At 50.9% G+C, this 24,802-nt stretch overlaps 1 protein-coding gene across 2 annotated transcripts in view; it reads right to left on the minus strand.

The window, feature by feature from the left end:
- The window catches only part of PAX7 (paired box 7), a 151,907-nt gene extending 129,641 nt beyond the window's left edge, over positions 1–22,266 (minus strand). For both annotated transcript variants that reach the window (XM_044996554.1, XM_044996553.1), the window contains exons 1-4: positions 22,182–22,266; positions 19,909–20,144; positions 18,869–18,998; positions 17,290–17,418 (exon numbers count right to left, since the gene is read on the minus strand). In XM_044996554.1, the coding sequence (XP_044852489.1) occupies positions 17,290–17,418; positions 18,869–18,998; positions 19,909–20,144; positions 22,182–22,266 (580 nt within the window). The remainder of the gene's footprint in view (positions 1–17,289; positions 17,419–18,868; positions 18,999–19,908; positions 20,145–22,181) is intronic.
- Between the last annotated feature and the right edge of the window lie 2,536 nt (positions 22,267–24,802).

Below are 24,802 nucleotides of genomic sequence, written 5' to 3' on the forward strand. Positions count from 1 at the left end.
CTTCACGGAGCGTTTGATCAGCCCAGGTTTGCCTGACGGTTCACTTTGGCCTGGAAGGATCCCCCCCACCTCCTCCTCCTCCGCCTTCCAGACGTGATCCCTGCCCGGGCGAACAAACCTGGGGTGCAAAGCGCAGCAGCGGGTGCAAACAGCGATTCCTAAACAATCACAACCGCCCGCGGGCGTTACTGTGTGTGTTGATTGCCCGGGGGGGGGGGATGGTTAGCAGAGGTAAGTGCTAGAAATAGTCTGGACCTGAGCTGCGGGGCGGGCGTGTGGGGTTCGGAGGTCAGAGGGGATGGTTGGCGGGCAAGGTAAGTTCCCTGGCTCAGGCTGGACCCCGAGTGCTTTTAAGGGGGGGGGGGAAATAAGGAAAGACAAGTACCTCCCCCCACCCTGGCCCTCCTGGCCGGGAGCTGCGCGCAGCTACCGCGCAAGAGCGGAAAACCGCGCAGGCGGCCCGCGAAGTTCTCTGGGGGCCCGATCCTGGAAGGCCGAGTGAATGGCAGGGCCGGACCCGGCTCCCCGTTGGAGTTGGGCCGGGTGACTTGCAAGGAGGAGCCGCTGCCGCTAGTCGGGAGAGCAGCGGACGCCAACTCGCCCCAGCGCTGGTGGCAAAAACTCCCCGGGATCGGGCCCCTGCTGCAAAGAAAACCTCTTCTCCTGCGCACCGCGCGGCGAATGGGGAGGGGATGGGGGGGGTAGGAACAGGGGCGGGGGCTGCTGGAAAGTGGCAAGGGAAGCAGATGGCCAGCTCTCCCCTGTCCCCCACTCGGGTTTGATGTGGGTCCGCTGCCTGCGACACCCCCCATCATCCCTCCTTTCCTAACCGGGGCAACTATTCGTCCTCTGCTCGCTGGTTAGCAAACTGCTCCCCGGGCGCAGGGGTTTGGGGCTAATCTCCCCCGAGGCCCAGCGAGTCACGGAATACGTGGGCAGGTCTATGGGGAATTTCATTAAATGCTCCGGTGTCTTTCTCCCCCCCCCGGTAACCAGCCCTCTGAAGCCGAGGCTGAAGGTCGTGTTAAGTCATGCAGTCTGACTTGGTGAACTTTGAGCCGGGCTGATTAGAAAGCGGCTTCTCCTTTTTCAATTTCTCCACTTCCTAGGTCTCGCTATTGTTCCAATTCCAAACAGCTGCTGGTGCTAATCTTTCGGTGATTTGCAATCAGGGAGGAAGAAATACGCGCAAGCCCCCCTCCCCCCCAAGTGCTCTAATATTAGCCCTGCCCCCAGCGAAGTAAAGAACCCACCGGGAGCCGAGGATAGGAGAGCACCAAACAAAGCCAACTTATTAAACGCAGTTTGATTCTGAGCCGTTCAGGTAGCTCCGAGTCCGAAATCCTGACAGGCAGGAAGCCAGGGAAATTAGACTCGCAGGTACCCACAGCACTTAAGGGCAGCCCTGATTTTAAAAAGGTTAAACTCTCCCGACCTACTAGAAGTCTGGCCAGACTGGGGGCGGGGCCTGGGTGTGGAAGAGAATGCGAGCTGGGTGCAAACTGGAATTCAAGCCGATTTAATAATAGTCAGACCAAACCAAAGTTGAAAAGAAACCTGGGGAGAGAGAGAGACAGGCCAACGGATGGAAACTCGAGTTTGGACGGGGTGGGGTTTTCTTTTTTTACGGGACTTTCTGGAAAAGTGAAAGCGATTCAAGGAGTTAATTGAAAAAAAACCGCAAAGTTCCCTGTTTAAAACAAATATAGTGAAACGGGCGCATAAATACACGCGGATTTGCACCTCCACACACACACGCGTGGGTGTGCACACAAAGTCCCACCCTTCAGTCATACCAAGGATTTTTGTTTGTTTCAAATCAGGGAAGAATTGATGTACCCGTGAAGGGTTTTCTTATACAGAGAAATGATCAAAAGCAACTAGTGATCTTAGGTGTGTTAAGGCCAGTGGCTCTCAACCTTTCCACGCTACTGTACCCCTGGCAGGAGTCTGAGGCTTGTACTGTCGCCTGTTGTAAAACTAGGCAAATCTCTACCTGAGCGGATGTACCCCCTGGAGGGCCTCTGGGTCCCCTGGGTTGAGAACCACTGTCTTGAGGGGGCCTCCTTTGAGGGGGGGCGCTGCACTTTTCAGGGATTTTTTTTAAAGTGTCCTAAATTGGACTCCCCCAAATCATGCGCCACTTTTGAAAATCTTGCCTGTCTCCGTTTGCGACCAATGCAGTAGCTAGCGTCTCTGGGCTTGGTCGTTGCGCGGCCTCAGCTCCGAAGGGGGGTGGGGGAACAACCCCATTGGTCCTGGATTGTCTTTTAAAAACTCGAGCTGGCCTGCAGCCTTGTTACCAGCAAAGCGGGGCCTTCATTGGTTTACTTAGGTGTTAATCCCTGAACAATCCAGTTGTCTGACCACAGGGCCCTGTCTCTAGTCTTGTTTACATCTAATTATGCCTCCGAAATGCTGCTTCCCCTGCGCTCCCCTCCCAACGCATTTTCATCCCGCCCAGTCTGGGCAGGTAACGCTGCTCCCCCTCCCTCCTCTGCCAAGTTCTCCAAGGAAGCAGCTGAAGATGATAATTAAAGCAGCTCAGGTCACCTTGGCTATGTCCAGGTGACCCGGAGCTGGAAGGGAAGTTGTGGGGGGGCCGCCCAGAGGATTCAGGGGGCGCTTCCATACACAAGTTGCAATTCTCTAGAATACTATATCCATGGGGGCCTGGGGCAAATTGCCCCACTTGCCCCCCCTCTGGGCGACCCTGAAGTTGCGGGGGGCTGCGCGCCCCCGGGATCAAAGACCAACCTCCGCCTCCTTCCAGCGTTTGATCCGCTCCCCTTCCAAAACCCCCACGGGAGGCAACCGAGGCTGGGCGCGGCCTCAGAGACGCAGCCCAGGGTGCAGGAGCAGCCGCCTAATTTGGGGGCACGGGGAGGGAGACGCGCCCCTATTGGCTGCGCGTAACTTGGCCCGAGATCAGTCCCCGGAGTAAAGGGCAAAGTGGAGCAGCTCCCGTCCCCGTGTTCCCAGCCCCGGAGAGATTCACTTAATTCAATTAAGCCTCAGAACTCCAGGAAACCAGCCGAGGTCCACGCAACCGAGTCAGTCGCCAGTGCTGAACAAAGGCACCTTTATTTGCAGGGGGTGACAAAAAGCCCAGCTATATATAGACCCTGCGCCACCCCAACACCCCCCCCCCGCCTCCTGCGGGGTTAACAACTCAGACCCCGAGGCGAGCTCTGGGACTGCAGCTTGGCGGAGCTGGTGTCTCTGCCCGGGGGCAAGTCTTCTAAATCAATTTTCAAAACAATCAGGGTAGGGGCTTTTAATTAAGCTTTAAGGCGGTGGTTAAAAATAGCCGTTTGCTTCTCCGGGATCCTTGCTAGGCGCCCGGATCAAACATGAAGCAGAATGGCGGGGCGATTTTCACCCGCCAGGGTTCAGGGAGAAATATGTATGTTCCTATATGGCCCAAGAGAGTCACAAAAAGTTACTTTCTTGCATGCGCAACTGCTCCTTTCCCCACGCGCAGGGTTGCGCGGGCCCTTGGAATGCCAAACCCGGGATAAAGAACAGGAGCACCTGTGGCACCTTCCAGACTAACGTGTATTCGAGCATAAGCTTTCCTGGGCTACAGCCCACTTCATCGGATGCTGGAGCCCACCAAAGCTGATGCTCAAATCATCTCTAAGGCGCCACAAGCCCTCCTGTTCTTTGTGCGGATACAGACTAACACCCAAGAAGTTGGAGAAGGCCTGGTTACATCCTCCAGTCTAGTCACATTGGGGCCCCTATCCTCGTCTTTGTTGTTATTTGTAGCCTGATAGCAGGCAGATGGATGTGCTAGGCGCTGCACATCAGTGAGACTTGGTTCCCGCCCCTACGGTCAACTTCTGTAGATGAGGGATAGGAAATCTTTATTCTGAGGCTGCGGAGGGCTCTGTGCTTGCAGAGAGGAAAAAATATTAAACGCCTTTGGCTAAACGTGAACCTGATACATGGAGCTTGAAAGAGGCGCCTAGAGACGAGGGTGACGGACGCTCTACAAATGCCCAGACAGAGGCATCTCAGAGCGTCTAAAAGACTTCAACCCCCTCCCTCTTTAGATGTTTGGAACCCATCCGCCCCCAAAGAAATTAAACAGGAAAAAATACGCTGAAATCCAGATTAGGCCGAAGGTGCCCTCCATCGCCTCCTTACCCCCACCCTTGGTTTCTGGGTGGAGAGAGAGAATGTCTAGCCTGTGCGGGTCTTTTCTAGTATACAACAGCTGGGACAACTAGACACAACAGGGTGAGGGCCCCTCTTTCCATGCCCACCTTGTTGGTTCGTTTTACAGAGGGTCAGTTTTACAGCACATCCCCCACGCTATTTTGGGGCGTCCCTCCCCGGTTTAAAGCTCCTCTCCGAAGGGAAGCTCGCTGTAAGAATAAGCTGCCACAGTTCCTGCACACCCAAGAATCAGTCCGAGCGCAGATGCTTTAATTGGGGGCTTGTACCAAAGGGAGCTCTCAAAGGGACCACTGGGTTGGGTTGATTGAAGAGTCATTAGGGGCAGTGGGGCTCCTTCAGGGCTGCTTGGGACAGATTTCTCCCTAGGTGACCCAGATACATTACAGATATGGTTGGAATAACTTTTGTCCCGTATGGGCTGGGATAGAAACCCCATGAGCTCATACTGCAAATCCCTACCCAGTAGCAGCTAATTAGGCTCTCCTGCAAAACACAGCAAGGTGAAAAGAAACGGCACAGAGACAGAGCCCTCCCTCCCTTTCCCACTTATAGCTACTGGACCTGTAAGGACATTAGTTGATTTTAGTTGGGGTTGGTCCTGCTTTGAGCAGGGGGTTGGACTAGATACCTTCTGAGGTCCCTTCCAGCCCTGAGATTCTATGGTTCTGGGATACGTTAGGGTTAGTTCATCGCATATTTCCAACTGTCCCTTCTTTCCAACCCCGGAGCAAAAGGTAAAAGAGATTCCTGGCAACTTTCACCCAACTAAGACACGCAGCCTACACCCTAACCTCATCAAAACAGGGGTAAATTCAGATTCACTCCAGTGGAGTGCCTCCTGATTTACTCTGGCGTAACTGAAGTCAGAACCAGCCCTTCCTTCTCTCTGGCTGGGCTGATGGAGCATGGGACAGCTACGCTTTTCCGCCCCTGCAGCCCACCTGATTTTGGAGGTTCAATGAGACACCCTAAAGAACCCGGAGTTCCCCTGGGAGGATGCTTAGCAATCAGCTTGCTTTGACGTGTCTCAAGTTGGGTACCCGAAAACCGCCAGCCGCTTTGGAAGATTTCGGCCAAAAGATGACATTCTTCTGGCAGGAGCTGACCCTGATATTCCTCCCCCCCGTTACTCCCTTGTCGGTTTCATGAAAAGGGCGAGCAAGACTGGTGGGAGGGGGGTCGCAATTCTCTTTGCGATAGGACTGGGGAGCCCTTTGAAACAGACTAACCCCAGTAGAGATCAGCTGGATTCTGAACCAGAAACTGAGAGGGGGAGAGGGGAGATGCCACTTTTTCTAAGCAAATGAGATCAGGGCTTTCCAGGACAGGCTGGAGGGAAAGGAAAATGGGGGCATACGAATTTATTTTTTCCTTTCCACCTCTACATTTACTCCCATGTCGGTTTCAAGCACATTCGGCTCCTTTCCTTGGCTTCTGCACTAGCCCCCGCCACCCCCTTTCAAACCGCTTCCCTCCCCCTTTAGATCTCAGCGTGTTTGCTCTTGACTTCATCCACTAAGTCAATAGTTTGAAGATGGCCTCATCCTCAGAGCCCAGAGCCCCCTTGTCCCCTCCCTGTTTTCTTCTGGGGATAATGGTGCCCTTTTGTTGTGTAATCAGGCTCCCGAGGGGTGGGGAGACAGATATAGATTCTTGGCATTTGTCGGTGAAAATGAAAGCTGGATTAGGCAGAGCCGGCTGCACACTCCATGGTAAAGGACAACAACTATGCCCCCATTGAAAGTCCCATTCTGGTTTGGTTACTTTATCTTTAAAGTTGTTTGTATTTCTAAAGTGGCTATTGATGCCCTCAGAGAGTGGAGCAAGCAGTAAAGGCTCACTTCAAATGAAAGGAGGACAACAAAAAAGGGAGGTTAAGGGGAGAAAAGAGTGAGAAAAAATACCATAATAGGAGGAGAGGGGAATAGATTTTAAAAGGATCAAATTCAGCCTTGTATCAAGTTTAAAAACTAAGGAAAGCGAGTCATGAAGTCACACAGCAGCAAGAAAAAGAGCAGGGGCTCCTGATTAAAGGGTGTTTGGTTTTTTTAAAGCAGCAAGGACATTTACACTTCCCTTCCTTCCCTGGCAATCTGAACCCCTCCTTGAAAAAAAAATGCATTTTAAATATTTGCCCTGCTGAAGTATTAGTGTTTTGACTGGGGGGATTTTTCCCTACCCGGGAAACTTCACCCTTTGCAATGGAAATCAGAACTGATCCAGATCTGTGTTCTTCAATGAAGCTATTTTCTTCTCTGCAATTGATACTGATAGTGAAAACTTCTCCTTGACACGGATTTGGCCAAGCCTAAACGGGGAAGGTTGTTTATCTACCTACGATGAACCTTTAAGCACTTTCCCCTCAGTAGAATGGAGATTCTAACAATCTATGGTTCCCCCAGAACATCACTTGAATGCATCAATTTTGGGCTAATTGGTTCTTCAGCTTCCTATTAATCCTGGACATTCTCACCCATTTCTCCGAGGCAGTGACTGATTCTTTTTTCCTCTTTCCAATAAAGAGAAGATATAAAGAGGAATTAACAACAACAACAAAAGTTTGCTGCTCTCTTTGCTGGAGTTTGAGGGAAAGAAATGACTGCTTACCCGCTGCGAGGATATTCAACAGCACGCAAAGGAGAGGGTTTGTGGTTGGAATGAGATTAAGGAGAAAGCTCCGGGAAAAAGCAACAAGATACAAACCAAATATTCGCAAACCCCCCTCCCCCAACTCCTAACCCCAGCAGAACGGGGCTTCAAATAGCGAAATTGGCTGCTTTTTTTTTTTTTAGCAACAAACAATAATCACGTCTCGGGCTGGAGCGTGGATTTGAAAGAATTTGAAAGCGTTTAAGTTTCGGCACAGAAAGAGTGAATCCAAAAATCCCAATGTATTTCTGGTCCCCAAACGTCTATTAATTGGCCGCTTCGACGATCTACTATTGTGTTTCCTCCTGAGTCGTTGGAGAATCTACTGCCGGGCTGGATGATTTACAATCCCGAAAGGTCGTGTGGTTGTCTCCCCCCCATCCCCTGAATTCCTCCCATGTCCATGTTGCTCTTTCCTGGCAATCAAATGGGTTGGAAAGAATCACTTGGGGTTTAAACGGGAGTATCTTTTGAAATCGAACCGCCCTTTGTATATTTCACACGCTTTTAAAAAGACCTCGCTCGATCAAAATAATTCCCGCCCTCCACAATTTTGTCGATCTTTCAGGAAAAGCGACTCACTCAGAGTCCAGCGGCATGGATTCCTCTTTATTCCCCGCAAACAAGGGAGCTATTTTCTTTCGAAAAGTTTGCTTCAAATGAAATTACGTTTACAACAAATAGCGGCGTTTCAAAATCAACGTGAGTAGCTTCCTTTCTAGATCTATTTTCGGAAAGTCTAAAATCCCCCAGCATTCCTCCCCACACACGCACACTTGCTAGAAAGTTGCTGAAAAACGGCCTCAATAATCTTGTTGAATCAACTTTTCTGTGCCTCCTTTAATTCCCAATCTGTATGCAAATCAATTCGTCTCCATAATAGAAGCCAACAACATTATTGCAATAATCATCATCTGACTTTTCCACCCACTCCAAATTTGGACGAAAATGTAAATTGCCATGGGGCGGGGGGATTGTTCCCTCTTTCGCTAGCTGTTCACTGGAGAATAGCAAAGTAAAATCATCATAAAAAACCCTAAAGTTTTTGAGTGGAGCATTTTCAGGGGAAGGTACCAGGGGATTGAAACAAACGCCTGATTAAAAGGCGTTCTGGCAACACGCAATTTAGGAAGAAGTCTGGGAGCGGAATTTATTAGCATGATTAAACATTGGACCTCATTCCCCATTTGCACCACTTAGTCATGAGGACGATTAGAAAGGGGGAGCGGGGGAGAGGGAGGAGGGGTCAGATCCGTTAGAAACCCCCAACCACTCCAAATGTGATGATCCGCGGAAGAGACCCTCCCTCGCGGATGCTGGAAAGAACTAAACCCAGCTCCCCACGCCGGCCTTTTCTGCTTGATGGTTTCAGAAATCCCGAGCACCCACAACTTCCAAGTAGTCCAGCCTCCCCCCCCGGGGGGGGGGAAATCAGCAGGAGAACCAATTCCAAACACGGAGGAGTTTCATAACTAGTTTTCCCCTCCCCTGTCTCTGTCTTTTTAAAGAAGCGACCAGGTCACTTTGATCTGCGATCTTTAGGGACTTCAGACAAAGAAGCCAGTGAAGGCGAAAAGACTCCGAAAGTGTCCTCCTCCCCCCACCCGCTTCTGTACCTAAACCGCGAAAGGACCCTTGCAAAGGAGCTGTGCCCCCAGTGATTATACTGCAGGGTCAGGCAAAGTGCTTCCTTCCAATTTTAGCAACAGCAACAAAACACAGAAGAGAGTGTAAAAGCGAGCAGGGCTTCCTCTCGCCTCCAGAGAGCCTAGGGGCAGAGGAGTCCGTGTGTAAAGGCAGTTTGCTCTTCCGCTTCCGATGCATTGCTCCCACCACCGCCTCAGCACCTCGCTGGCTCATCTAGCCACTATTTTTTTTCTGGCAGCGTCTATGCGCGGGGTGGTGGATAAGGCAACTCCAGCCTTGCATGATTCAAAGGCCTGAGTGAGGCTGGACTTCGAATTGGAACATGGGGGAAAGGATGTGACTCGTTCATGGGAGATTCGCTTTTAAGTAACCCCATTTTTTAAAATAGTAGTTTAGCTTGATGTTCAAAGCATAGGGTGACCAGCTGTCCTGATCTTATAGGGACAGTCCTGATATTTGGGGCTTTATCTTATATAGATGCCTATTACCCCCCCCACACACACTCCTGTCCCGATTTTTCACACTTGCTGTCTGGTCACCCTATCAAAGCAAGCTACCATCACCGCAGCAGGTGTAGGTGGAGGAGGAGGCCGGAGGTACTGCCAGCAAACTTAGCTGTCTGCGATTGCTGGGTTCAGAAGAGCGGGGAACTCTTTAAAACGTGTCGCTTGGCCCCCAGGGTGCCATCTCCCAGGGAAGGAAAACTAACAAACTAGTAATAGGAGAAACTTTATAGCGGTGGAGAGTTTATTTTCTGAAAAAAAGCACTCTCTCTCTTTTTAAGCACGCACAAATGTCCCAGAAGCCAGGAACACAAAGTCCTAAGTGGCCAGAGCAGAACCGCCTGGAATTCTCTGAGCATATGTGATAATTCCACACAGATATAACGAACGAGCAAAGAGGCTTCCCTCCATACATATACTTTATGAATGAGCATTAGGAGCGCTTCTCCTTCTCCCCGCCCCCCCCCCCCAAAAAAAAACCACCCCAAGCTCCTCCGGCTTCTTTGACCAACCCTGCAGAGACTAGAAACCGAAATGGCCCTTTTCAACAATTCATCACAGGACCCAGAGCCATCCAAGCAAGTAATATGTAGCCTCAGATCTAGTATGTCCCACAAGACAGATCGCCTGCTAATTAATAGAGAGTGAGTCCTGCGAGCAGCCTGTAATATGATGAACTTTCTTTGTACCGGTGTCACCACAAATGTTTCTGATAAGGAAAAGCAGCCAGGGATCAAAGACCATAAGCTTCTCAGTTTCCTCAAACTGCCTCTCCTTTTCCTCACCTCCTTTTCCTTTCCCACTCTCCCCAAGGAGTTGCCGCTGCCTCCTCCCACCCTGTGACAGCTCGGGTCTTCTCAGAATCAGAGGCTCTTCACAAAATAACAACTGCACCTTCATATCCCTTCTTCAATGGGTTTCCTTCGAGGTCACCTCCCCCGCCCCATGCTCGCACCTCCCCCACTCGGGAAGACAAATGTCTTTATAAACTGTCATTAGCCGGCACCTGATTGCCTTTTTTTTTTGCTGAGGGGGAGGATCACAGAAAGTGCAGCATAAAAGTGACCCCTCCAAAGGCAGATTCATCCGCTCCCCTCGAAACATGCCTTGCAACCAGCGAACTCGAAGGACAAGCGGGAGGCGAGGCGGGCACAGGCACAGGTTGATTGTTCGCAGCCACCAAACGGTGACAATTACGATTCGTAATAAAACTAGATCCAAAACCTCGCTGCTTCGGCAGCCCGCTGCGTGTCATACCGGATCACCCCGCGGGTGTGCTGATCAGCCCCGGGGAGTTTAGCTAAGACACCTGTCCGCCCCTCATTCCGTGCTAGTCATTTTCCTCCGGCCAGGTGGGATATTTTATCAAGCGCTCCCAGAAAATCCCAAGCATCTGGGACCCCCAGACTGGAAGGTCTCTTCCCCGATGCACCCAAGCCGAAAGGCCTGGAGCGTCAGTTTTGGTTGGGATTCAGGGTTACACACACACACACACACTCTCTCTCTCTCTTCTTTTTAATGGTCGCCCCTCCCTCCCAGAGTGGGCATCTTGAATGAAGACCAAACTCTCCAAGTCAATATCACACAATATTAGGAAGCATTGATAGTCCTGACCCCACCCCCGCCGACCCAGAGCCTAGATCATAGCGCAGTGCAGATTAAAATGACAAAGCAAAACCCATTGGGGGGGGCATATGTAGCGACTGATGGGAATTGCTTTTTCTTTAAGCGAGGGAGAATAGCCCGTTTATAACATCTCAGAAGTTCAGGTCTCCAGAGGGTCCCTTATTTGCTTATTCCATGTGTAAGAAAGTAATTTTCAGCAAGACCCCCCCTTACCCTAATGCTAAAGTAAGTACCTTACCGCTTTAAGGGTCGTGTTATATGTGCTTTAAAATCCTGCCATGTAAATTCCACTGAAAAATTTGGCAAGCTGGGGGAGGGAGGGGAGGTTAATCCGGGTTTAATGCTATGATGCAGTCACAGGACCGGGCCTAGGCTGATTGCGTTATCTCTTCTCAACATTTGGGTCTCCCATCTTTCACCCAGCCAAATAGCTGCGAGGGGAAAAGTGCGTATGGAGGCACTCCTGACGCCTCGGGCAAATATGTTATTAATATCTAAATAACTTCCCAATACTGTCGCTAAATCTCCCCCGCATCACTCCCGATGATGAATTCGTTTGAAGTATTCTCCCGTCTCGTCTTTTCAATGTCTCTCTCCCTTTTTTTATACCCAGGCTTATTTGGAACTGGTAAATATCTGAATTCCTTTAACCACACTGCAGCCATCTCCACTTTCTCATTTAGCTGGATTCCCTCTATAAACCCCGTCACAGCCCCTCACCTCTTTCTGGAAACGTATTTTGGGTGCAGGGGCTTGCTAAGGATGCACACACACAGTCCCGGGTCAGACGTATCTGCCCCCGAGTCTTCCTGCCCTATAATTGAACGTATCCACCCACCCATACAAACACAAAATCCGTGGGTTATAAATACCGATTCCTTCTATTGTCTTTCTTTTCCCTGGTTTATCTGGTTGAACCTAACCCCAATCCCCACCCCAAATCACGGATCATAACTACCTGCTTCATATTTTTTCCGGGTCTATAATTATGCTTCTCCCCCCCCAAAAAAAGATGGATTATTAACATCTTCCTTATATTATTCCTCTTCCTGCTGTAGAAGTGAAACTCCTCCCCCCGGCCCCCGTTCCCTCTCCGGCATCCTTGTCTTAAGTTTGTTTTTTAAAAGTGCCTTGTATTAGATTATACTCGTGTGTTCCCCCTCCAACCTTATCTCGCCGCCTCTCCTCTCTCCTTCCCGTCACACTCGATTTAGGAAGGAGTTTATCTTGCAAACATTTGCCGACTTTGTTTATGTAGCCCAGGTTCTGCAGCTACTTGTTCCCAAAAGCCACTGTTTGCCTTTGTAATTGTTATCTGTGTTTATTGTTGTACCTCATTTGTCTCAGCTTTTTTTGTGACATGTAAGCTCTGTGTGCGCTCACACATAGTCCCCCCCCCCGCTTCCTGGGTTTTTTCTCTCTCTCTCTCCTCCTGAAATATGCACAGAATAACTGAGCCTAAAGCCAATGAATTGCCTGACACCTTCCTATCTCTCTCCTGCCCCCCATTATTAGCGCTGATCTCGCTGCGAACACTCACAAATCCCGCCTGGTCTCTGTTTGATTAGATTGCCAACCTTAGGTAATCCCTTGATTTGATGAAGTGTCTGTTCCCTTTCCCGTCTAAACACACATTTACAGAGAAGGCGCTTGTTGGTTTTAAATCAATGCCGATTGCCGGCTGATAAACCGCCTGAGACCCTCCCCTCCCCAACGCCGACCCGGGGAAACAATCCGGCTTTCCAGGTGTGCCAGCAAAAAAATGTTGCCGAGGGAGAGGGTGGGGGCGAGGGGGGAAGGAGTCCCCTCTTTCTCCTCATTCATTCACTCCCCCGGAGCCTAATTAAATTTGGCAGGTCCTTGTACACACAATCAAAACAGCTTCCTTCAGTGTCGCAAGCCTCCGAAAACCACATTAGCAGCGACTGCTGCTGCCAAATTAAATTGTTACCACCTTGAGCTGGAAGTGTCACCTTTTCTCCCCCCCCTCCCAGTCCCTTGCTCCCGTTCACACCTGTACATGGTTCCTTCCCGTTTTCTGCCATTCTTCTTTTCACAAGCGCCCCCCAGCTCCCCGGAGCAATACTGATACGGGAACCTAGAGAGTTGTGTCTGGATCTTTTGCCATAGCAAAATGTTGGTATTGATCCATTTGCGAAACCCTGCGCCACACACAGACCCTGAGAAGAAATCGACCAGGTTACAGGCTGGGGAAACAGGCAAGCACACGGGATCTCTCGCGGTGTGTGAACACACACGCACGGAGAAATCATCTTCCCCTGTACGCCTCTGACTGTAACCTGGTCAATTTCTTGCGCCCGCTTAATTATATAATTAAATATTTCCCACAGATCTCCTTCCCGCATACAGCAGCCTCGTTTTACGCACGCACATCTATATGGTATTTAGATACATATATTGCTCGGGGTTTGAAAAAATTGGTCACACGTGCATTTTTGCCCTCGCGGACGATGCAGATAAAACGCGCGCGCGTGAAACTGACGAGATTATCGTGTGGGGAAGATGCGTCCCTATACGCCACGCATATAAGGAATCGATCTTCACCTGGTCCGTCCTTTCCACGCCTTGCACATCTAAATGCTGCACCCAGATCACCCCCCCCCTACAACCAACTCAGCCATTCCTTGAGCGAGCCAGCCCCTACCCCCTTCCCCTCCTATTTCTATTGATTGTGGAGCAATCCCCTGCCCGCGCCTGGTTGCAATTAATACCATTTGCTCGTTTGCATGAGGCCTTGCCCCCTCCCCGCCCTTCTTAATTAAACACGGGGCATCTTCCCCGCGCCCTAAGCTGTGGGTTGTGTCCACACGCATCCTCGCTACGGCCCGCACGATCAGCATCGCCAACGCGCTGCAGGTCCGGTTTAGGGGAGAATGTGCAGGCCCACGTGCCACTCCCTAATGCACCCCAATAACAACAATCAATAACAACAACTAATAATAACTCGGTTTTAACAAGGCTAAAAAAAAAAAGAAGGAAGAAGTAGTGAAGCCTCATGAATATACGCCCAGGGCTAGCTGGAGTGAGCCGTTTAAAGATGAAAGTGCAGAGAAATAAAGGCTCAATTTAATCTGCCTTAAAACCCTTCAACTTAACGTTTGTGCTTGGAACTCAGAGAGTGAGCACTGATTGGGGATAAATACATTTCTTAGCATGCCTGGGAGCTATTACACCCCGCTCCAACACAGCTCCCTATTCAGCGGCCACAGTTTTCATTACCAGCTCTAATAAGTCTTAACATTATTAAATGCCAAGCAGATGATAGAAAGAAACAGGCGCAGGGTGGAATCTTTCTTTAGCGCTGAAAAAGGGAGAGCGTTTAGGGATGTCTTCCCCCGGCTCCCTGCGAGGAGCGTCCACAAATACAGCAAAGGCATTTTGTCACGAGGAAAAAGCCCCCAAACAAAGTTCTCTGCCCCCCCTCTCCCCCCCCGTCTCTTCTTTTTCCTTCCCCCCGACCCCGGATTCTTTTTTTAAATAAAGACCAGAACCTTTTGTGGTTGTGCTTGGAAACTACAGGTCCTAGTGCCGAGAGGTTAAAAAAAAAAAGTCGTTAAAAAAGTTACCATTTTGGTTAAGTCGAGGTGAGCTCTCTAAAGATTATTAAACTGGAGCCAGACTGGAAGTCGCTCCCCCTCTCTCTGCGGTGTGCGATTAGTTACTTCAATTGGGGCCACGGAAAACTTCTTCGTACTTCGGCAAAAGACGTCTAGATTGGGGCGAGATTTTGCATCTGTTTTTTTTTTTAAACTCGCCTCCCGCCGTGGCGAGCAGGTTAAATGCATCCGATCAGCTGCTGAAAACAAACGGGATTTCCAAGAAGCACCCGCAGAGGCCTCCTGCAAATGGCGGGGGCTCTATTTCGCTATTGCGGCTGCGGTTAGGTATTTCTTTTAAAAAGATCCGGGCTGCTCTCCAGAGTCGGGGTCACCGCTGTGGAAAGAATCTAGAACCAGGTTAGGTTCTTCCGAGTAGCCAGCGGTGGAACAAAGTGCCAGGGAACTTCCTTTGGTGTGTGTGTGTGATTTGAAATCCCGAGATGTTCCCAAATTCGCCCTTGCTTGAAAATGGACGGGGGGGTTTCCCCTATACATAAATCGGGGACCAGTTTTCTTTGATCATGGAAAAAATGTATATTTATTTGCTGATTGAAATTAATTTACCTCTTAGTAACAGGGGAAGGAAGCCGACAGCTATGTTTACCCTTTATTCTTATTTTGGGGGGGGGCAACGGGGGAAAATATGACAGGTTTCAGAGTAGCAGCCGTGTTCGTCTGTAGCCGCAAAAAGTCCCCCTCTTCTTTTTTAGGGGGAAATATCTTTGCAGCTTTCTCGCGAGCGACTTTATTATTTTTTTCCAAGCAATAAACTCAAACTAAAATCTTTTAAAAAAATATCGTAAGGGGAGGGGGGATCGGAGACACAATAGGACTGATTTGCAAATGAGCATTGGCTCCTTCCAAATCATTTTGCCGCGTCCAACGAGCCTCGCCTTTTTCCAACAGACGGTCCTATAATATTACAAAACTATCTAACAGCAGGGAGTTTTGAATAATTTATCTCCTTTTCTTCCCCTCTTTGGCCCTTTGTCCAAACTTTTTCTCCTCCTTGCAGAATTTTGAATGAGAATGGACAACGCTCCCTCCCCACCATCCTTTACTCCATTTTTTTAAAGGCAGCCTAGATTTAAAAAAAAAACCCACAAAACTGTTTGCTTTTGTGGCCAGGAATCTTTTGCTTATAAAGCTTCAATAGACTTGAAGGTCTTTGTAAGCGAAATTCATCTTCAAGGTCGGGGTGGGGGGAGAGGATCAGATCCTTAAAGCTCCCCCTTTTGTGCACCTTTATTTCAAACTTGGAGTAATGTTTGATCGTGGCACTTGGAAGCTTTTTCTTCCCAATTTTACTCTCCCCCTTTCAACACAAAATCGCTGGATTTCGATATTCCGAGTCACTCGCCTTGTCGGGGAAATGTTATAGCTGGTGAAAAAGATTGCCCGAGTGATCTCTTCCCGCACACAATTTTTGCAGGCTTCTGCGACAGAAAATAGCTATTTTCCCCACCTCTGACCCTAAATTCTGTCACTAATATTACTGCAAATCGTCCGAAGAAACCGCAAACTCTTCAAAACAAACCAGAAACCAAATCAAGTGATTAAAAAAGACCAACCAAAACCAGACCGCTTCAGAAGTTGCCATTTTCCAGCTTTCTACCTATTGCACAGAAAAGGATCGAAATCTTTTTCGAAGGTTTTTCCTAAACGGACACTTTTCCTCTCAGAGAGCTGGTGAGATCCCTAACTCGAGAAAAGAGCGGATTTCCCTTCAAGTAAATCCACTCCAGCGAGTTAGGGTCTAGTTATGGTTTAGAAGCCGAAAATAGCCTGATTGGAAAACCCCAGGCTGGATCTTTTCCTTTTCTCTTCAGTGAAAAAGGACCCGCGTCCTTCCACCAAGCTCATTGTAAGTGGGACAGGAACACAGATTGAAATGTACACACAACAGTCCTCGCTCAAACTTTTTATTTACCCGACATCCAGTTCACGCTGTTTATTTTATAGCCTTTCTCATGCTTGTTTCATGCATCTGCACTGACAATTTTTGTTTTGTGGTTTTGTCCCAGAACCGTTTGGAATCAAAACCTAGGAACGGTTTAGCTGCAAACATTTTGTTTCTGCAAACTTAGCTCCCTTCTCCCCTACAATTTCCCTGGGCACAAGAACGGGTGTTTATACAAGTTTCCAGAGGCGATTGGAGACGGGAGAGTTCAACACACATTTCCCACCCCGCGCACCGAACGAGCTCAAAACCCTTTCCTCCATCACAGCAGGTTTTGTTTTTTAAAGGGAAGATTTCTTGCTCATCTGAGCACCGTCACCCCCAAACTGGTCCCTCCCTGGTTAGCAACGGTGCTTTTTGCTGGTGCCCCCAAAGCAGCACACATCCCAGCCCCTCTAATTGATATTGATTGCCCAAATCGCTCAACTGTCAGCCAGAGTTTCAGGGGACCACTTAGATAGCAGCAGAAAAAGCTGTTTAACAAATTCATTTAAGGAATCCCTGATTCCTCCCCCTCCCTCCCTTCTCTATAAATAATTGAGCCACAGTGACGGCGAGGAAAATACCAACATCTCTTTCCCGGCATCTCAGCTGGCTCGGAGAGAGGGCAGGGTGTGATACGGGTACCCCATTAATACCCCACGCGCCCCCCTTTCCAAGCGCCCATCTATGCGCAATTGCATGAAGGCCTCTCTCGCCATGTGTCTGCTTTCCTCTTAGCCCTTTGGGAAAGGGCCCTGGGGACAGCTTGGGTCCTAGTTAAAACAAAATGGGGGTGATGGGAGTTAAAATAAAGGAGGTGGGGGCAGGAGGGGGGGGTAACCCTTGCCCCAAAGCGCCTCTGAAGCACTTCATTATACAGCCATTAGCTTTTGACGTGGGTGTCGATTTCTGAAACGCTTCATCACTAGGAAGAGGCGGAGAAGGGCAAGTTTTGCAGAGGTTTGCTGGTGCGGGGGCCGTCCCGCTTCACCGAATTTTGCCCCGAACTCCAGCAACAGCAAGCTCGGGCCCAGGCCAAACCCAGCGGGGAACAATAGGGGTCAAGTGCGGCCGAACGCAGGCGGGGGAGCTCAGGCCCGGCGGCCCGTCGAGTTACCTTTGTCGCCCAGGATGCCGTCTATGCTGTGCTTCGCCTTCTTCTCCCCGTCTTCCTCCTTCTTGTCACACTCCTCCTCGTCCTCCTTCTTCCCGAACTTGATTCTTAGCACCCGGCTAATCGAACTCACTAAACCTCGGCCAGTCAAAGACAAAAGCGCGAGCATAAGCTGGGGTGGAAGCCAGACAACCCGCCAACGCTTCCGAAGTTGGGCAACAAGAATGCAGTGGGTCGGCAAACACACACACACACACACACACAGAGCCAGAAACTTGCAAACACAAACACAGAAATAACCCCAGGAACACACACACACACACACATTCACACGCACACAGCCAGAAACTTGCAAACACAAACACAGAAATAACCCCTGAAAACACACACACACACACACGGACTCCGAAATAGACACTAGCATAAAAATGCACAATCACTAACATGATCTGTGGGCCCACTCAGGAATAGACACCAACACACACTCATTCCCCCGCGTTTCACGCCCTCTCCGTGCACAAACACACCGATCACAGACGTGCACCCCTCAAGTCACAAGCTTCGACACCGACACCTGCGTGAACACGAACGCACACTTAGCACTCACCGGTGTGTAATCACACGCCTGCAGGCAATTACACACGCGCTAATAGGCGTGTATCGCACACCCACGTGCACTTACCACTCTCCCCCCACATCTGCTACACAGACACAAATGCACACTTATCACACACACGCGTGCAAATCACAGACACCCACATACAGAGGTGCCCACACGGAAATACCCACTTAACCCACCCACGCTCCCACCCTCGAGAACACAAATACATACACGGCATCTCGTTCTCCTTTTGTTTGTAATTGTGAAAAAAACGAGCACGGGCCGGCCCTCCCCTTTGCTTTCCCTCCCTGAAGTCAAGGGGGGATTGATGGGGGTGTAGATAGCAGGGATTCAGAATCGGGCCCACTGCTGGGCTCCTTGAAACTCTTGCTTTTGAGCTACTCCCACGGAGGGAAGTTTGGGCGCGGGGAGGGGGTTTGTCCTGCGGAGACGGCAGCGCCATTGGTGCCCCAAACCTTTGCTGGTTGATTTTAAACTGAACTGAAAGACACTTCCTCCCGCATCAGCTCCGGACATCATCGAGGGGAGAAAATGGTTCTTCCCCTGAGCAACTCAAAAACCCACCCAGGGGCGATTGAAAGAAACCCCAGGATGCTGGTGGGTGCTCTCCGTGCACCCCCTTTAGACTGTGAGCGAAACAGGTAAAGTCTCAACCGTGTCATAAACTTTCAACTATGAGTTTAATGTTTGCCTTAGTCCATGGTTGGTTTTTTTTTGTTTGTTTGCGGGAAGAATTTAAACGTGCACTTTCCTGCTTTCTAGGTCCCTTTCTAGGGAATTTTAGAGGAATTTTGTTTACATCACTTCTTTTTTTGGACGCAGCGCCTGGTAGGATGTTTTGTAGCCTTTGGATACAGGCTGGGTGTCAGTTTGTGGTGGCTGCAGATAATCATTTCCCTAGATCTATTTCTATCTGGATGTTTCTCTCTGTGTGTATTTCTTGCCAAGCTGCCTTCTCACCTGAGGGAACAGTGCTCCTGTCACAGTGCCCATCCTTCAGGAGTCTATCTCGGATTTCCCAGCTAAACATCCCCGGATTCTCTCTCTTGTATTCCTCGATTTTCTTTTCCACGTCGGGAGTGGCAACCTGCTTTTGGGATCAATGGAGATGAGTGGGGGGAAGGGGGGAAGGTACGTGCAGAGAACGGAGGGGGGGGAGAGAGGGGAAAAATCACTTTTAATTTAAAAAAGTACCATAGACTTTCCTAGACTCAGATTTCCCATCGAGGTCACTATTCTGGTCTAACAGGAAAGACATTTTATTCCAAGTAAGGTGTGTGCGTGTGTTAAATCTGCCTATATCCCCCACCTCCCCCAAGAAACAATCTGATGCCAAAGATTCTTTTGTCCCAAGCTCGTCGCTTGAAATTGACAAGGGTAGATTTATGGGGTGTGTATGAAATCGAGTATCCAGAGGGGGGGCCGGGGAGATACTTAGGGGAGATCTAGACTCACAGCCACACCACACCCCGATTGACCTCATGTAAAGCTTCCCTGAAATGCAAACGGGGCTCCCCCCGGGAGGCACCGGGAACCGGAGCAAATGCTGGAGTGTGCCCCACTTGTTGCAGGTGGACAATCCTTCCAATGTATTCATTGCCTTCGACCCCGCACCGCTTCTCCCCCCCATCCCGGCCCCTGGAGATACATTTCACCCAAACGATGCATTTTCACCGGGGGAGGCCTCTTGCGTTCAGCGTGGGGGCCCAGGCACCGAAGGGCGAGTGGATGCACTCAGTGCCCAGGCTGCACTGGAAACCGGAGTGGATGGGCATTGCGTGGCGAACGCACCCATGTGTGTTGATACCGATGGGCCCAGCCGAGAAGGCTGCTCCTAAAGCGATGCTGCTTGAGGGAATTGGGCTTCGCCTGGGGAGTGCTGAACAGGTAGGGCCGGATCCTGCTGCCGTGGAAGCCAATGGGAGGAGGAGGTATTTTCCCATTGGCTTCCACAGCAGCAGGGTCAGAGGTGCCCGGGCTGGAGCCACCTTTGCACTCACCCTGGGTTTGCTGCCTCCGATCGCTCCGGGGCGGATGGAGCCGGTCTCCTGATAGCGGCAAAGGATTTTGGAGACGCAGCCGTGGGAGACTCGCAGCTGCCGGGAGATCACGCAGGGTCTGATGCCGTGGTGGGCCATCTCCACTATCTTGTGGCGGATATGGTTTGGCAGAGGCCTGCCATTAATGAACACCCCCCCGAGCTGGTTCACTCGGCCCTGGCCCAGAGGAGTCGACACTAGAATTCAGAGGGGGAGAAAGTTGGGTCAGGTCGACCATCTCTGTGCATGTATCCCCCCTCCCTGTGCCTATGTATCCCGTATAGCTACACGTGTTTCTATTTGTCTCTCTAACGTCTGCATTTCTTTGGGTGGCTGGAGATTTCTTTCTATTCCTTTCTCTAAATCTTTCCCCCTCTCTCTGCCTCTATAGACCTGTGTCTGTATTTTCGTCTGCATCTATATATTTCCACCTACCGCCTGTATCTATTTGTATTTTCCTCGATATAGCCGCATAATCGACAGCTAATGCAATAGTCGCCTATCGAGCTCGAGGTCTTGTTAAGAAAAGAAGCGCACGTTTTTCTATCGATCCATAAAGATCACCCTTCTCCTCCCCCAAACGACCCATGTGTTATCACGTTATCTGGCCGTTGGTCCCCAGATTTTAAATGCTATTGCAAACCGACGAACCTAGCTTGGAAAAACGGTTTTCATCCAAAGTTTCCTTGCGCTTTTTTGGTGCCTGATCCAAACCACAGAAAAGCGCATTTAAAAAAAAAAACCCACACAGCTAAAATCACCTCGTAAAAAAAATCCTCTTTCTTTCTTTGCTTGATGTCTATCTGGGGGGAAAGGAGGGGGAGATTTTTGTTTCTTTCAAGGAAGCAATGCGACGGGAACCGGCTTAATATTTGAACGGCGAACCGTACCAGCAAAATGCTGGTTCTTTGCGGTGGCCCCGTTTTAACCAGGGAACACCTTGCGGTGGGCACGCACCCGTCACAAGATCCTAAGACAAAGTCTGCAGCATTTTCTTTCAGGGCCATGGGGGCGGCAGGCTTTCTAATCCCGGTCTGATATCCCCCCATTTGTTTAATACCTGCCCATGTATATCTTGCAGATTAATACAATTTCACAGCCTGGAAAACACCGAAGCACTCAGCTGCATAATTTGCGAAGAGGTGACGGCGGTGAGGGGGTGACAAGGCCGAGTTTCTCTTTGCAAAGAACAGCCGAGTCCAGAAATTGCCTCCTGATTTAATAAGAATCATGCACCACTAATTCAAAGTCACTCGGCCAGCACTCGCTGGCTACCTCATTAGCGGCAGATAGCACTCGAGTGGCCAATTTTACATTCAAGAGGTACCAAAAGCACCGGCCGCTCTCTCTTTTCATTATTCCCAGGCATGGTGTGCAAATATTGTTGTAATCCTTTGATCCTTTCCCTGCCCGTCTGCTTTACTTCATTTGCTACAGAAAAGCACTTCAGCAAATCCCCCTAGCTTGTGTGTTTTGCAGCCTGCGTGGGTTTCCATCGGTGTGAGTTTGGCCACTTGATCACGGCTTGCCTGAGACTCGCTGCTTTAATAAATGCGGGGAGAGGGGTCCCACTCTGAATTTGCCTCTGCTAAGCAGCCAGCAGGCGGGTGAGAAATAATACCGGTAATGACGGTAACGTGCAGCCAGACACACAGTGCAAAGGCAGCTACATCGAGAATTGAATGCGAGGTGGGGGGAATGACACATCCTCTGACAGCTTCAGGGGCCTCTCCGGGGCTCGAAAGCCCCCAACCCTTCGGCGGCTTGTTGCAAATGGGTCCATTTCAGCCCTGAGCCGTGACCCGCCCTTGAGCCCGGGGTGGCTACGGTCTCCGATGCTTGGGAAGCCGCTTCCGAAGTTTGGAGCGACCCAGTTGGGAAAGGGAACAGAAAGTTTGGGGAGAAACTCGGGATCGTGTCCGTCTAAGGGGGTGAGATTTGGAGAGACAAAAAAAAAACAAACAAACAAAAAAAAACAACCCACCGCACGTTTGCTAACGCCAAGGAGCTGGCAAATAATCCCTGCCGGCTGTCTCGGAAAGTCAGATGAGGAGATCTGCCCCCAAACTCCATGAGGGTTGAAAGTTACAGGGTAATTAGCTGGGGACCGTTGCAAGTTTTCCCTTCCCCCCCCCCGGACTCTAATGCTGCATTCTGGCCCTGGCAGGGAGGGAGATGTCCCCAGTCGGCGACCGGCTGTGTAGAAACGAGTCATTTTTAAAATCAAGACCTACCTTCCAAAGGGAACCCGGTGCGGGGGTAGTTCTGTCCTGGCGCGGGGCGCATCATTCTGGGAACGGTCCCTGGTAAAGTTGCCATCCCGAAGTCAGTCTGGGGCGGCTGGGTTTCAACCAGACTCACAGATCAAAGCCAGGCCACCCCCTCGTCTGGGCTGAGCGAAGCGAAGTGAAGTCCCGCGAGCTGCAGCAGCCGGCTCTGTCTTCTCGGCCTCTCCTGCCCAGCCCTGGGCTGCACCAACAACGGGGAAATCTTTTGCTCCGACAGGGAAGGGGGGGGGGGGAAATCACCCCCCCAGAAATTCTTCTTAAAGTTTTAGCGATGTGGCTCAGCTGGACCGAGCTTACGCTCTTGAGGAATGTAACAGACAGACTAGAGGGGGAAGTGGCCACTGGGCAGGGCTTCTGGGGGACTGATCCCCCCCCTTCTGTTTTATTGTGGTGTTGTGTTGTGTGTGTGCGTGTGTGTGTGTGTGTGGCAGTTGGTGATCGCGTAGGGGATGGTTGTTTTCGGGAGAGGAGGGTGATGTGGGGGGGGGGGGGCGGGTATGTCAGCTGGAAGGTTTGGAAGTTAAAGCGCCTAACTTTGGCGCATTGGGTAGGAAGCGAGCGAGCCCCGAGTGAGCTGTGATAGGCTCCAGCGTCTTTCTTTTATTCATGAGCAGGGGAAGGGGCACTGCTGTGGGGGCGGAGGGACCGACCGCAGAAAGCAGCTTCCAAACGCACGGGGCTGGGGGTTGGAATTCAGTCCTAGGCTCGGCCTCGTTTGCAGGGAAGGCTGGGGATTTTGGGGGGGGGGGGGGAGGAGGGGAGAAAACTTTGGGAAAGCATCTCCCGGTGGTAGGCAAGTTCCCTCCCCAGCGCACGGGGCTTCAGCTGAAGGAAACTTTATGCGCCAGCACGATCCCCCCTGAAGGGTCGCCCGGAGCCCCCCGCTTGCCTTGGGCGATGCCTGTCTCCTCGAGGGGCAACCGAGCCGCCCCCTCTCTCAGCCCATCAGGGCAGGTTTTGCCACACGACTAAGGACTCAAGAAGAAACCCACAACCCAAGGGACCCTCCTCCCTAGCCTGCCATGCGCCCGCGCCTCTCCAGCTGGCCCGCGTTAGGCGACCTCTCTCCGGCACTCGTTCGAATCCGCTGCCCAAACTTCTCCCCGAAGCAGGTTGCGAATTAACCGCCCCCCCGTCCCCCACATGCGGGGAGCAGAGGGATGGATCCAGGGCGAATAGATGGCCCAGTGGGTTACAAGCCCCGAACGCAACCGCTTTGTATGTGTGGCTATAAACCGCCCTTGGCGCCTTCACACCCAGACGCTGTAACCCCCTTTCCCTGCTTCCTTCGCTGCCATTTAAGCCCTCTTCAAGTTTGGGGTTGGGGGGCTTTCTCCTGTTTCACCCCCCCCAGCGCCTGGCCCGTGGGAGTCCCCACTGCTCCTCTCCAGACCTGGGGACACGTTTCTCTCTTGTCTTAGCAGACCCCCCACACCCACGTGGGGGCATTTTTGGTGGGGGGAGGGGTAACCAAGGAGGCGGATGGGGGAAAGAGCAAAGTCAGTAGCCAGGTGGAGTGGGAGGAGACCCAGGGAAGTTGGGTAACACCCTCTCCTAAGGATCCGGGCAAAGATCACGCCTTGGTCTAAGAACCCAGCCCCACCGACCTTGGCTGGGCACTTTCGTGTGGCTGGCTCATCGTTCGTGTTTCTGACCGAGGAAAGGCAGGTTCGAAACAACCTGACTCCGGAGTCCTCCCCCCGCCCCCGTTCTTTCTTCTTCCCGCCCGTGGGCAAACAAAACTCCTGCCAGGGGAGAGTTGCCTGCAGGGAAAACATTTTGCAGGATCGGGCCCTGCTTGGGGGGGGGGGGGTTTGCCACAGAGCTGATTGCTCGCCCTGCCCCCCCCATCCCCCCCCAGGTGCGATCCACTAGCGTGAGGTGGAGCCTGGGTTTCCCCATGGGGGATCGTCCCGCTGACCCAGGACAATTTGAACAAATAGCAAATGTTTCCCTTGAAGGTGGCTGCTTTGGGACTTGAAGGGAGCAAAACTCCTTCTCAGCAGGGAATGACGCCAGGGCTTTGCGGACTCTTTTGTTTGCAGCTGTAAAAGGACTTTTCCTGGAAATCACGGGAAACTTTTTTTTTTTTACCCTACACTGGCAGCTTTTCTTTCTTAAAAACAAAACTTTGTTGCAACCAAAATCAGGTCTCCCAAACCTTCTCCCATTAAATCGGACCCCCCTCCCGCAACGAAAAAGTATATTCCCGTTGGAAAACCAGCCAGAGGGGAGACAGATTCCCAGGCAAATACAGGTGGCTGATTACTTTTCCCTGTTTTGTCTTTTCGAATAATAATTAATACGCGCTAGATACATGCTGGATCTCAATCTCTCTCCCAACAAGGCACGGGCGCATCAGCTTCTCCCCCCCTCCTAACGAAAAGCCCCCGCTAACTATTAATCCGGCCTCCCAGTATAAAAGTTCTCCCTGCCTGAGGCGTCTGAGGTTGACAGCTAAAGCTGCAATCCAACAATTAAAAGCGACTGCCCCCGTCCCCACCACTTCTGCTTCAGTTTTTCTATCATTCACACATCTCCCATCCCCGGCCTGACAGATCTCAGAC

Source organism: Mauremys mutica, chromosome 21 (genome assembly GCF_020497125.1).
Source record: "Mauremys mutica isolate MM-2020 ecotype Southern chromosome 21, ASM2049712v1, whole genome shotgun sequence".
Classification (NCBI taxonomy): domain Eukaryota; kingdom Metazoa; phylum Chordata; order Testudines; family Geoemydidae; genus Mauremys; species Mauremys mutica.